We start from the raw sequence: 14,300 nt of genomic DNA, 5'->3' as shown, positions 1-14,300 counted from the left end.
AGTAACAATGAATATTTGCTCGTTATCTTCTGGTTTATTCAATTCTCAGCAGAAATACAGACAGAAAGCCACTGCAAGTAAACAGATCTTGAGGGACACATCCTTGGGGGATTTTTTTGATGGGAAAGGGGAATTCAGTTATTTTATTTTGTTTGAAATCTTACATAATTCAACTTGTACTCAACTTGTTTATGGACAATCTGGAGAAGGAACAGAATGCACCCTCAGCAAGTTTGTTGATGATATGAAACTGAGGGGACCAGCTGTGCTGCCTCAGTGGGGCCTTGACAGGCTGGGGAGTTGGGCAAAGGAATCTAATGAAGTTCAACAAGGGCTAAGGCAGGGTCCTGCAACCTGGGGGAAATAACCCCAGTACCAGCATAGCTTGTTGGCTAATCTACTAGGTAATGGCCCTGTGGAGAAGGAGCTGGGAGCCTTGGTGGATGAGCATGAGCCCGCAGTGCCCTCGTGGCCAGGAGGGCCAACGGTATCCTGGGATGCATCAGGAAAAGTATGGCCACGGGTTGAAGGAGGTGATCCTGACACTCTACTTGACCCTAAAGAGGCCACATCTGGAGTATTGTGCTCACTTCTGGTTTCCATAGTGCAAGACGGACAAGGAGCTAATGGTGAGGGGTCCAGCAGAGAAACACAAAGATTGTTTGGGGTCTGGAGCACTTCTCCAACGAGGAGAGACTGAGGGAGCTGGGCCAGTTTAGTCTGGAGAAGAATGAGAGGGGATCTCGCCAAAGTATAAAATATCTCACTGTCAGGAGGATGGTGCCAGACTCTTCAGTGAAGCCTAGTGACAGAACAAGGACTAATGGCCATGAACCATGGCACAAGAAGTTCCATCTCAACATGAAGAAGAACTTCTTTGCACTGAGAGTGTTAGGGCACTGAACAATCTGCCCCGGGATGTCATGGAGTCTCCCTCTATGAAGACATTCAAAACCCACCTGAACACATTCCTGTGTAACCTGCTCTTGGGGACCCTGCCATGGCAAGGCAATTGGACTAACTGATCTCCAGGGGTTCCTTCTAACTCTAAATATTTTGTGATGATTTTAAAAATTTATTTTACCTTTGCTGTGATCTGAAACTCTTCATGTTCTTTTAACAGCTCTTGAGTGTGCTGGATACTGGAACCAGTGGAAGTATGTGTGGATAAATAAAACTCTCCATTGTCATGAATCCATTCCAGAGCCTAAATAAAGCATTAGTGAAGAAAAGTAAGAGAAAGACAATATATTTTTGCCAACAGAAACCATCTGTAATCAGTATTTCACACACACACTTTGGCCACAAGTGAATTTTACTCTTTGTCACTTGTGGCAATCATCTAATACCTCTACAATACTAAATAGTTCATAACTCTGAAACAATTCACATAGACTATGAAGCAATGCTTAAGAGAATTAAAAATGATGTATGAATCCAAACACTTCAGGGAAGTCCACTACTGCAGGACTACAGCAGTCCACTATTGAAAGGTTCTAACTGTGTTCACAGTTTTGATAGTATACTCCTCAGCTAAGGAAAAAGAAAAAAAAAATCACTTTTTTGGTGCCACATGGAACAGATATACTCAGAAATATACACGTTCCAACTTTAAAAATGTACATAAGACCACCAAGTATGTAGATTGAACTTTCCAAGCACGTAAGATTTAACTATCACTTTGCTCTTTTGCTGACATGTATTCCGACCTCACAAAGTGTGGTCTGTGCTCCTAGAAATAAAATCTGCAGCAGAGAAGGAACAGTGAGATGTCTCAGTTAAACCAATTTATATATGTATAAGTAGAAAAACACAAGAACGAAGGACTGCAAAGTAAGATTGTTTCCCTTCAACATCCTGACACTTTATTTGCTCACTACTATGAAAAATGCTAATCTTTGTAATTATCTATGCTTTACCCACACATCTATTCTTTACCTGCTGCCCTTTTAAGCATAACTCAGTGGTCGTGAGGAATGTCTGGCTCCCGGAAAAAGCAAGAGTCGTCTCTAACTGCTGCATAACAGTGAAAATTGAACTGACAACTGCTCTGCAGCTCTCAATACAGGCTTCCTACGGCAGCAGGCAGAGGGCTAGGAGCTTAGAAACTTCTCGTTTCTGAAAAAGCCAATAGCAGATGTCCAAAGAGTTTTACACAGCTTGCTTAGAAACACCTTATTACTAAATGTGTAGCTTCTGTATCTTCAGTAAATACACAGAACACTAGACAAAAATTTGATGCTACAAGAGAAAAAGTAGTAGATTGCTGATGGGTGCTCACTCTTCCCTTGAAAGGATAAACTGAAAATATGAGTATTATCTATCCACACTAAGCAAGAACAGGAAAAGATTTATCTTGGTGGAGAGTAGATATGTATTTTTCACACACATAACCTTACACTGAATCAGAAAAGGCACTGCCTGTATTATAATTTCACCAATTATTTAAGTGCATCAAAGCTGTGATGAAACAACATTGATTCCCCTACTTCCACTTCAAATGCTTTTCCTTCTTGGTGCAAAACTTGAAATGAGTAGAAAGCCTTCAAAATTCAACACCGAATGTGAATGCCAGGATGCCATTTTCTTAGTCACATACTAGTGCAGGTGAAAGCCTGATGAGATGGGCCTATACTTTTAAAAGAAGTTGCTGATGGGAACAAGTGTTGGACTTCTGTCAAAAAAGCAACATTTCACCTCTATGACACATGTTGTCATTCTAATGTCAATCTTTGCAAGTGAAGACTGATATGGACAGGCACAGCATGGCTACCACTGATATTACCAACAACATTTAATACTTCTTTGCCTTTTTTAGTGGGTTTATTACATAATGCTGGAATGAATGATAAACAAAAATCTGCCCCTCCGAAATCACAGAATTTGGTTTGGAATGGAAGAGACCTTAAAGATCATGTAGTTCCAATCCCCTGCCACGAGAATGAAATGCTGTCTTTTCATAACTTACTGGCAGCTCTCTAGAGGCATACTCTCTACAGTATGACAAAGTTTGATTTGATCTTAATTCCTACAGTTTAGATAAGCTTTCACTTCACCTGGGGTATCACTACAAGAACTGGAGAAATCAGTTTAGGGATCAGGTAAGCCCTTAACTCTGAATGGATTTGAGAATCTACCACTGTTGTTGCAAACTAGTATGGTATCTTTTCCATCACAAGGACATCAAGTTCTGAAAGCAAAAGAAATGTTCCAAATTCCAGAAAGCATCTAAGTGAAGAGAGCAACACTTCCATTTTTTTGGCAAATCATTATGGAGTCCCATACATGGTTTGGTTCTCTTTGCTTTTTGATGAGTGAACTGGTGATTGCTGAAAATGGGATTTCCAATGAAAATGCTGACAGATCTTTATCTCCGGTGTTTGACTGTTAGTAATCTCTATACAAAAACAAGTAGATCATGTGTTTGTCAGAGGTTTAAATTAAGGTTATTCAAAAGCAGGGCAGGGAGGTGAGGGCAGGGGGGCAGGGAAGGGATGGTGGTGTTGTTTTAAAGAAGTATCAGACTTCAAATTCACTCCAAGATACACCTTGCATTAATTTCTTTGTGAAAGCATGAGAGGCAGACTTGAGAATTCTTTCAAGAGAGCAAACCAGACAAATAATATTTAAACTTTTTCCTATAATTAGCTGTCAGAAAGAAATAAAAGATTAGGTTTTTGAGCCCTTTAAAGAGGATCTGACTATATTTACACTATAGCTCTTTTCAGGCTGATAAAGTCCACAAAATACCAAGAGGTGGATCTATCGTGCAGGAAACCACAAAACCAAATACAAAGAATTGAAAAACCAAAGTAATTCAGTTATTATTGTTTAATGAGTTATCCAACTTGTCAGATTTCTAGAACTGCCAATCAACTTAATTAGATATTTTTCCTCCAACATCTGAGAAAAATGCTGCTGCCTGTAATTTCCCCAGACAAATTAGGTGTGTGTGTAAAAGTTAACAAGCATAACAATTTGTCAAACACAAGCTTGCAGAAATTAGATTTGCCAGTACCAGATGAAGCTGGCAGAAGCAAAACATCACCTTTAAGTTACAACAATTACAGACACACTGCCCCACCAAATTTAGTTGTTCGGTATTAAAGGGAAGGCAAAGAATTAAATTTGCTACTTCTATCCTCCTGATGTTTTAACCATTTGAAATATTGATGTCAATGACAAATTTGTTACTGTGAGAAGACAGTGTATGTGAATCCCCGATCACACCAAAGAGGATTTTCATATGAAACCCTCACCTGTTTGGCACTTCTTTCAAACACCACATACTGTTGGCATTGATCAAGACGTCTTTTACGCATGGTCCAATAATGCAGCACACGGTTCTCCCTCTGGAAGAGTTCATTCAAGATATCTGAAGAAATGAAAACAAAGCTTATGACAACCAAATTTAAAATATCACACTAAAATCAGGGGAATAAAGTACTTTACATTGTAGAATTTACTATACACTTGCTCTTTCTGTTAAGTCTTTGAAAGCCAAGTCTTTGAAAGCTTTTTTTCCTGATATTAATGAAACTCGGAGTGTTCCTTTTTCATTACTTACAGAACTGCTAGTTAAAGAAACTAGAGATGCAATTAAAACTTACTACTGACATGTTTTTTCCTCTCAAGTATTTTTCACAAGGGGACTGCCACTGCTTATAGCAGGATTGAAAATGTAGGCTTATAAAGATGGCACTTGATGGGGTTTCCTCAGAAAGAATAAGCGTGCAAAAGTAATCACAACATGCTTAACATATTATATTGAAGTAAAAAAAAGGAAATTTTTAATATATCAGTATTTTCATGATTTAATACAGATGAACAAATGTACAACCTCAGGTCACCACATGATCAAATGCAGCATAAGTAAGCTGACTTGTTAAATATGAATGTTCACTGAACCTTGACAGAACTTCCAGGTAATCAAATAATTACCTCCACAGTTTGTTATTCCTGAGTATCAGAAAACTCACATCCAAATCCCACACGTCCAACCTTTTAAATTCTTCCTAGCAAAGACCTTGTGCTTACAATATGCAGAAGACCTTACCCGAATTCTGCTTCTTTAATGCTTATGGTTTTTCCACCAAAAAAAAGAAATTCTAGCAGTTTCCTGTGAAGCTTACTTTATCCACTGCTGCTTCCAGAGCAGCAACCCTACTTGAATTGTAGCTTCTGCAAACCCAGAGGGCAAGCTGAGCACAGGGGAATGGGGACACTAAATATCTCCACCAAGTGATTCTGTTGCAATTGCACAGAGCCAAAAGAGAGGTCCAGCAGAAGCAGAAGAGACCACAAAAAAGTCTTATTCTTTACACTAACACTACTGGCTTTTCTACTTATACCCAGAGCTGGCTATTTTCCATATTCCATAATTACGAGTGGAGGCTATCAGGTACTAGGTGTCTTAAGGTCTCCGTATTCTGCTCTCCCACTGTGCAGGTCCACCATACTTTACATCCCAAAAGTTAACAACTCCAATAAACAGTTTGACAGAGAAGCTCAAATAACAGGAAGCCTGAGGGGAAATGCATCTTTGTCTACCTCATCAGAGATCTGGGACCAGACACAACCACTTGTCGCAGCCTCCCTGAGGATTATGAAACCTGTCTGAATCACTGCCAACATCCTCCTGCTTACAAGCACCATATTCCCACTTGCCACAGGGTGCTGAGATCACCCAGAATTTGCTTTTGGTTGGAATGCGGTCACTGTGGCCAAGGTTTTATTTTTTGCTGGTCAGGCTCTCCTCAAATATGCCAAGCTATGAGCTGATCTGCTGTGAGCTTCCCCTGCTTTCTCAGTTTAATTCCTGCCTTATGTCACTTCCAAAACACTTGCTCAGAGTATATGCCAGATTTCAGGAGGCAGGGAGGTGGAGTGGGTGGGACACAATTATCATTATACAATGCAACACACCCAACTGGACACACCATATAAAGAGAGACATCTTGATGGTGACGCAAGCAAAGTAGTTCTGACAAAGAGCATGCGAGGTGAATTTAGCAAATTGGAACAGCATTTGTTCTGTCAGGACATGATACAGATGGCAAGGCAGTGAGAGATATTTGGCTGGGCACTGTTAGTGTTAGTGCCATTAATTTCTTGGACTGAAAAGAGGAGAAAAATTATTCTATAAACTACTCTAAGGGAGTTATAGAACATCAATATCTAATACTAGGTTTGGAAAAAGCACCTCTGTATCTCAAGCCACCTCAACTACAGTCCCTGTTGTCATTTACTTCAATTCCAACATTTGTTAGGATTGTTCCCTAAATTTTCAGCTTCTTCTCCAGGTTCAAAGAGCTCTCACCTGTCTCTATGCATCCTTCTATCAACCTATCTAAAAATATAAGCCCCATTAGACAAGCTCCTGAACTGTGCTCAATTGCAGCCTGTACAGCAGAGACAGGAGACTCAGATGCACAAAGAGTTAGCAGCTGAAACAAAGATGAAGATGCTGTCATTTCTGAGCTTACAGGAATTGTCACCAACTCAATCCACCTGCCACAGCATAGTTTTAGGCCACAGCTCCTTCCTAAGTGAGACAATGATTGGGTACCTTTAACTGCATATCACAGAAATTATTTACACTGGTATGCAGGAAAATAAGGACACCTCTCAGAGTTCAGTACCACTGTAATTCCTGTTCCCCATGAAACATATGCTTAGCTAAACTTTGCCTAGATTAAGACATCACTTTTCCAGATAACTTAATCTGCATCTGGGAATAAGGATCAAGTATGCTACTGAATGAGGTTTTTGAAAGATGTTCAGCAGTTCTGCAGGAAATCAAGTTTCAATGCATTAATTTATAAACTATATACTGATTGTAGTCTGCCAGTCTCAAGCATACATCTGAGTTGTAATGCTCTATTAGAACATATGTAACCTCTCTTTCACTAAAATAAACATTCCATTTTTTTCTCAATTTAGAAAAGAGGTGAAAAATCTTTTTTTTTTCTTGACACACATATTTGAATAGGAAGAACAGAGTGAACTTTTTTTATCATTTGGTCAGCTACCAGCATACCATTGAGACCTAACAGGAAGGAGACCCCACTAGTTCTATCTTAACTCATGTTTAATTCTCAGAAGCATATATTACATGGTTTATGGAGGGAACACCTTATTTTTTTCTACTTGGTGATTTTTTGCTGGTTTTTTGTTGCTTTTTAAACATGTATCACTCACCCAGAATTATAAATGTATGCAGAACATGCACTATGGTTCTGATATGCAATTATTACTCTTAAGGACATTAGTAGAGATCTTTCTATTATTTCCTTATATGAGCACATTTACCTTTCTCAGAATGACCATTCCTATACAGATTTCAAAACAGAATTTTGAAGAACTTGTCTAATATTCAGTATGTGTGGTAGCTACAACTTTCTACTTTCTTCTGCTCTGTTTTCTTTGTCTCTTACTGAAAGAACTAAGTGACAAATGCCAGTTTCAGTTATTGATACTGCTGGCATTTGTGTTGAGATTTTGTTTTGTACAGTTCTATATATGTTTGGGACAGAGGAAAAACAACAAGCTGTTTTCCCCTTGTATTTAAAGTGAAGTAGTGAACATGTCCTTTTCTAATATAGTCATCAAGCAAATTAGAGCGGAAGTGACCTCTGCAGGCCACCTGTTTCAATCTCCTCTTCAAAGCAGCACTAACTTCAAAGTTTTCCAGGGGCTTGTTCAATTAAGTTTTAAAAATTCTTAGGGGTACAGATCCTACTACCTCTCTGGGCTACCTGCTCTAATCCATCTTGCTGTAACACTTTCTCCCATTTGGAATTTTCCTTGTTGCAACTTTTTCTCTGGACTTACTGCCGTGATCCTCTTGACTTTGGCTACATCATATGCATAACTCCCCTCTGGGTAGGTGCAAACAGCATTTAATTAGAAATTAAGACTTCTCTGTTTTGAGACTGTAGCATGGCCAGTTCAGTCACAGCTTCAAAATGCACAGAGCAGAATATGACGGGCAATTAAATTATTAAAATGAAATATTTACTTCTGAATCTCTCTGATCTCTGTTCTGCTACCACACCCAGCAGTTATGCATACCTTATTAATTTTTGCACTTTTGTCCCTCAAAGCCCTACAGGTCTCTCCCGCTCCACTCCCTAGAATGCTTATTACCCCTTAAAGCTGTACTACGTATTATTAATCTTAGCAAAAGCCAAGCCTCACATAGTAGCTCTTTCCAGCTGCACCTCAGCTACTACCTGCCTACACATCCAGTCTAAACATGATGTAAGTTACCCCATACTTCATGAAGTTCCTCAACACCGATTCAAGCTATCTGAAGAGCTCAAGGGCATCATACAAGCAGTAATCTCATATAACTCCCAGGGAACTTGCAGAATATCTGATACCAACACATTGAATACACTTACAGTGATCAGCTCCCATTTGGCTTCATACCAAACATTATCATGTGGACGTTTACTACCTCATTGTCTCAATAAAAGCAGCACATTGAGGTCTCAAATAGAAAGATAGGTGTAAGTAGCAGATAAAAGAATTCCAAGCAACTTCATTTGAGTATAAGAGACTTTGAAGACTGTCAGCACCTTCAAAGTGTGCAAGCAATTTGTTTCCTGTTAAGCCTGACAGAACTCTTTCCACTTGGGCAGGCTTCACTACCCCATCACCACACATACCACAGCACATGATGATCACATTCTTGTGAGAAGAAAGAGAACAAGAAGCCCCTTACTTTTCACTTGTTGTTCAGGTGCTTTGATGTGTGTCACCATCCCTGGCATGTTGACACTGTTCCTGTGCAGGTATTTCAGGAAGACATCAGCATTTCTTCGAGCCAGTGTGCAGGCCTAGAGAGTCAGAGGTACTACTTTATTTGAAGATGCACAAATACACTTGCAGAAGAGATTAGATCTTCCTAACTCCCTTTTTGTACATTTGTCGCTCTCTTCAGTTTTGGAAAGCATTGCATGTTAAATCTTTTCTACAAGTAAGCCAAGCCAAACCAACTATTAAAATAGATATTCTGCCAAATAGCAGTTACACTTACCTGGCAGAGAAAAACCAAAGCAGATAAACAAATACAAATAAAATAAATAAAATGCTATTCCTTTTTTCTGAAGAACCTGAAAAGCAATTACCTGCTCTAGGGCTTTCAGCATGACTCAGAGCTCACAGAGAAGTTTGTTTAGTGTATGTGCCATGCAACCTGAAGTTGCTTACTGTGTAAACAGTGCACATGGTTATGCACCCACCTGCATATTCTGAAACATCCATTAGTACTTTAAATAAAAAGTGAATGCTCTGCTGAAGTGAAATCAGAGGTGCTAAAATAGTAATACCTGCTCTTAAAATATTAAGGCAAGGCCTTGAGAGCTTTCAGTCCTTGCCACTATATTGCAAGCACTCAGCTCAGCTGTCATCTTCATCTCAAAGAATATCAAATACTACATATGGGCTGTGTGCCTCATTTTTAACATGCAAATTATGAAATGCTACTTTAAAAGGTTAGATGAAGGTAGAATGGTTTGATAAGAGTAACAAAGACACTAAGTAATTTCTCATACCATTTTAAAACAAAGATTAGTAACTTAGGCCAGCTGCAGAAGGATCTATTAGGCTGTATACTTTGAGTTCTGTTAATATGTTTTTGAGTGTTGTAATCTGCATAATGAGAACAACAAGGTTTCTAACAAAAAAGTTTTATTCCCTTAGTAGTCTTTCATGGTGTGGCTGGAAAATGCCTTTGATAACAGTTAGTTACATTGCTCTGCAAGCACATGCCACACATTTAATTCAGTATGATCAATAACCTTCTTCACTAGGACATTAGTTGGAACAAAAATCTTTCATTTATCTGAAGACTATTACACAAAACCCAGCTACTCCCAGATGCCTGTCTAGCAATTTCCTCCTTCCATATTCGTCTGTCGGCCCAGTACATCTGAGAGCTGCTCTGATGCACACAGGCAGCAATGGCACTGTGTGACTTTCACTTCTCTTCCAAAGCAGCAGCCTTTAAGCATTCTTCAGAGTGACAGTTGCTCAAAGCAGTGACTTCCAATTCCTGTTCAGTCACACTGGGAGATCTGACATCTACTGAGGTTCACAGGAAATGTATTTATAAAACTGGCTACAATTTTATGCACTTGGCAGTATTCTCTTAATCACTGTCAGAAGCAGTTAACACACCACTTCCCACATCTTTGCAGTTGGGGACGTACCTGTAGTTTGGAATGGGCACTGTTGCTTTCCACAGCCACGTCAGCACTGTAAGAGCTGTTTGCCTGCATGCTTCCCAAGACACAGGAGACTGCAAAAAATACCCAACCTTACCTTTAGAAATGCTTCCTTCTGTTCCAGGTGTTTGCTTATCATGGGAGTAACGTGATCTGTTTCAGAGTTGGGGCCCAGTTTGTCTGCTCCACCACACCAATCTTCTTCTCGCTTATATTCTTGCTCCAGGCTTTCCAGCACACTGCACACCTTTCAGGAAAAAAGCGGCCAATTAAGTAAGGCAAAAAATCAAAATTCAGGCCTCAAAAAAAGAAAACCCATCTACCCCTTATATATACACCCCCTAGCTTCTGACATGTTTTGACGGAGACTTAAGGCAACAAAGTCTGGCTGTAGGTTTTCAAGCACTGGCTTGCTTATTGAGGAATTGCTGAGAGGTTGTCCCTATAATTGTTCATCTTTCTTTGCCTCTGTGACTGCATAGTTCTGGATGGGCTTAAGTTATGACTGCAGAGAAGGCAACCTTTCTAACCACCCCCCCAAACTTTTCTGTGAACACGTAGATTAAGCTGATTTTTCTCTGACTCCCACACAAAAACCAGAACTAGCCATCAAGTGAGTAAATATAAACAAACATCATCAACCATTTTTTCAAGTAATGCTGTTTTATGCCACACTGAGGAATTAACCAAGGCAGACCTTCTGCATTTCTGTACCTGTTCAGAAGTTTTATAGAAGGCAACAGAGGCATTCACAAGCTTGAGACGGTCCTCCATCTTCAGCATCAGCTGTTGCCAGTGCGAAGCGACCTTCTCTGCACACTCCCGGATCATATCCATATCATAGTGATTGGCCTGCAGCATTGCCTCTGCCTTCTGCTGAACCTGCAGGGCACTTTGATGTGTTTTCTGACAAGAAGCGAAAAGTCAGGAGTTCAGTGGAGCACTTCATTTACTTGGAGACCTCAGAGGCTCACATTTCCACTGTGTCAATGACACTTCTATACGTGCACAAACACCCATCAACTAAAAATGACCGTCTGATACTAGTTACTGTGTCACTTCTCTATGCAAATACAAAGGAAATAAATCCTGTAGGGATTTATCATCAAATCAACACTAAATGGCAGCTCTTAATAAATAGTAACTGTCTAGCACTAAGCTACATGTGACATATCTATGCTGCATTACATGTTGTAATCATGAATTTCAGTTTCATTTTCTTTTCCTTCACAGTGAGAAAAAAGATGACAAAACTGTATCTTATTCTGGCAATCTTTACAGCTTTAACTTCAGTCTTTTGCACATCAGTAGTGAGCAAAGAAAGGTACAGGCATGCAGACCAATAAAAAAGACAACTGTCTATTGACTGTAAGCAATTTTTTTAAACTGTATTTCTCCATGCAGAGAAATACTTGCCTAAAACCAAGTAATACAAAAATATTAAGGGGTTAAACACTACTAAGTATTATTATATCTGAGTAAAGAATGGCCTAAGAAACACAGATTTTTAAGCTTCCTCATAATTCATTCTTAAATTGACAAACACGTTGAGGTCTCCTGATTTTTGTAGTTGAGTTACCAAAGCTCTCAAAATGACGGTGCATATAGTGAAAACTCTAATTAAAAAAAAAAAAAAAATCAAGAGTGTGGAAGCATAAAACTCTACCAAACAGGAAAAGAACATTAAAGAGTTACTGCAAGGCAGAGTACTTCTGAAAACAGTCTACCCAAACAATCTTCATATTGCTAATATTATCACTAAGTTACTCAGTACTACATGTAAATAAATAATACTGCACTTCAATCAATCTTAAGAACACTGCCTATTTTTTGACAGCAATATGACCAATCTCATAAGTTTAGTTTGAAGCCATGGCAGGGGGATTGACACACCACCACTCAGAAGCTTCACTAAAACCTACTCTTAAACAAAAATGGAAACATTAAAGGATGACCTCATAATACACAAAACGGCCGCTTCCTGGTCCATTTATTCTTAATTTTTTACAGGTAGAATTACAGGTTATGTTCTAGGAAAGGAATAACAGATGAAAACACTATTTTCAGCAAAATTGCTGTGAACAGCTACCACTTCATAAAGATGCAAAAAGGCACTGAGAAGATGTTCACCTGGAACTGCATCTTCAAAATAAATAAGAACAAGAACCCCCTTTTCAGTAAGTGTTTTCATCTCTTTGCCATGAGTTCAATAGATTTCCCTAAACTGAAAATACTGTAGCATGAATCCAAGAGTGCTATTTACAGAGAACTGTAAATACAAGGCCATGGTCACTAAAATGGTGCTTTTACCTCTATTGCATGTTGAAACTGCTCATGCTCCCTCTGTAACTGTTCTGCCTCCTGCAAAGAGCTAGCAGTGATGAGCCCAGCATTTAACATTGACTCTCCATTTCGAATCCAGCCCAAAACCTGTAACAAAAGAGAAGACCATGAAATACACAATTCCACTGCCAACCAACAAAAAAACCACCACTGTAGGGGCAAAACCACTTAGGGTCACATCAGCACTGGAATTGATAACTAAATAATTTGTTAATTACATACTACAGTGAATTTTATATTGAGCAAGCACAGTGAATGATATTCAGTACAATTTCACTGAGCTAACAACTCACAGCTTGCAGTCAACTACTACATGCTTGTAGCTTCAGTTCATACTCTAAAAAAGGTTGTACTTCTGAATACTGTTTCTGTCACGTGAAAAACTGGAAAAAGTTACAAGTAATAGGTGTGTAAAAGCCAGCATCAGTAATGCAAATTGAGGATATATAACTTAGTAAAAAGTATGCACATAATTTTGAACAGTAATGTTGAGAAAAATGTGATCATTGAGTGTCCTTCTAACTGCTTGAAGATTTTAGTTTTTCAGAATGTGCCTTCTTTGACATGTCCAGTAAAACTGGAAGAATCCATGGCTGGGCAGAAGCCTCAGGAGGCCACCTTACACATTCCTTACCAACTGCAGGAACATGCAATTTCTTAGACCCCTCCCAAAAAAAAGAAGAAGAAAAAAAGGACATTTTCTCCCTCTTTGCATCAGCTTTGTTTTTCCTCTTTCCATCAGGAACATTATCTGATTCCCTTCTTTAGACTCCTCTTATCTTGTTAGGACTCTTGACCACAGTCTTTTCATTCTCTCCCATGTGAAGCCAGTTACCTTATTTTTCTAGAACATTGCTCTTTTATGAGCTCTCTCCAGTTGATAACCATGACTTGATCATAATTTTTCAAATACTGAGTAAAATGGGACATAATTCAGGTTATTCACTGTCATCTGTACAACTCTTCTATGGAACTGCTGCCCAGCCAGTAATTACCCCTGTATTTATTCAGCTGATTATTCTTTCCAGCACATCATGCTCTGTATTTTTCACTATTTAAACTCACATCCTTCTTAAAGCACAATTCTCCCATTCTCCCATCAAGATAATTCTGAACTATAATCCAACTGTTCATCTTCTGATGAACTCAAACCCCTTTTCCAGCTGCTCCTGCTTTTAACTTCAAATTTATTAGCATAATTGCTAACATGTAGATTTTCTGACTGAGAACATGAACCAGTAGTATCCAAATACAGACAAATACATTTTTTTTCATTTTTAAATCTGTTTTCCAATCCACTGAGTCTCTTAATAACTTTTGTTACTATGTTTTTTCAGCAAGTTATCATTCTTCATAATTTAGTCTCATATGACATTCTCATAGTAAATTAGGTCCAGACAGACTGAGCTACACTATTTTAAAAGCTTTGATACTGCTTTTCCATCCCGCCCAGAAGAGCTGTTAACTTGTCAGAAAAAAAAAAAAAGGGAGTTATCAATGGAAAGCTATGATTAATTGACCTGTGTTAGCCTTTTCTCCTTTTGTCACTGTTCAAGTTTAATGATCTACTTGTTTCAATATTTTTCCTGAAAACTGTGTTAAACTAGCTGGCCTATAAATCCTCCCTTAGCTAGTCCTTTTCCACTTTCGAGAAGTAGATGTTGAGTTTCAGGCCTCCAGAATCTCATCCAGTCCTGATGTCTTTGGAAACAACGGCAGTTTTCT

The 14,300-nt window shown here is 38.9% G+C and overlaps 1 protein-coding gene across 3 annotated transcripts in view; it reads right to left on the bottom strand.

Annotated features, from left to right (window-relative positions):
- The window catches only part of TRIO (trio Rho guanine nucleotide exchange factor), a 241,893-nt gene that overhangs the window by 92,124 nt on the left and 135,469 nt on the right, over positions 1 to 14,300 (bottom strand). For all 3 annotated transcript variants that reach the window (XM_068196995.1, XM_068196987.1, XM_068196979.1), the window contains exons 16-21: positions 12,543 to 12,662; positions 10,947 to 11,138; positions 10,330 to 10,479; positions 8,729 to 8,843; positions 4,260 to 4,375; positions 1,085 to 1,207 (exon numbers count right to left, since the gene is read on the bottom strand). In XM_068196995.1, coding sequence (XP_068053096.1) covers positions 1,085 to 1,207; positions 4,260 to 4,375; positions 8,729 to 8,843; positions 10,330 to 10,479; positions 10,947 to 11,138; positions 12,543 to 12,662 — 816 coding nt within the window. The remainder of the gene's footprint in view (positions 1 to 1,084; positions 1,208 to 4,259; positions 4,376 to 8,728; positions 8,844 to 10,329; positions 10,480 to 10,946; positions 11,139 to 12,542; positions 12,663 to 14,300) is intronic.

The sequence above is a fragment of the Anomalospiza imberbis genome, chromosome 1 (genome assembly GCF_031753505.1).
Source record: "Anomalospiza imberbis isolate Cuckoo-Finch-1a 21T00152 chromosome 1, ASM3175350v1, whole genome shotgun sequence".
In the NCBI taxonomy this organism is placed as follows: domain Eukaryota; kingdom Metazoa; phylum Chordata; class Aves; order Passeriformes; family Viduidae; genus Anomalospiza; species Anomalospiza imberbis.
The sequence above is the reverse complement of the archived record's forward strand: the minus strand, read 5'-3'. Positions and strand labels throughout refer to the sequence as shown.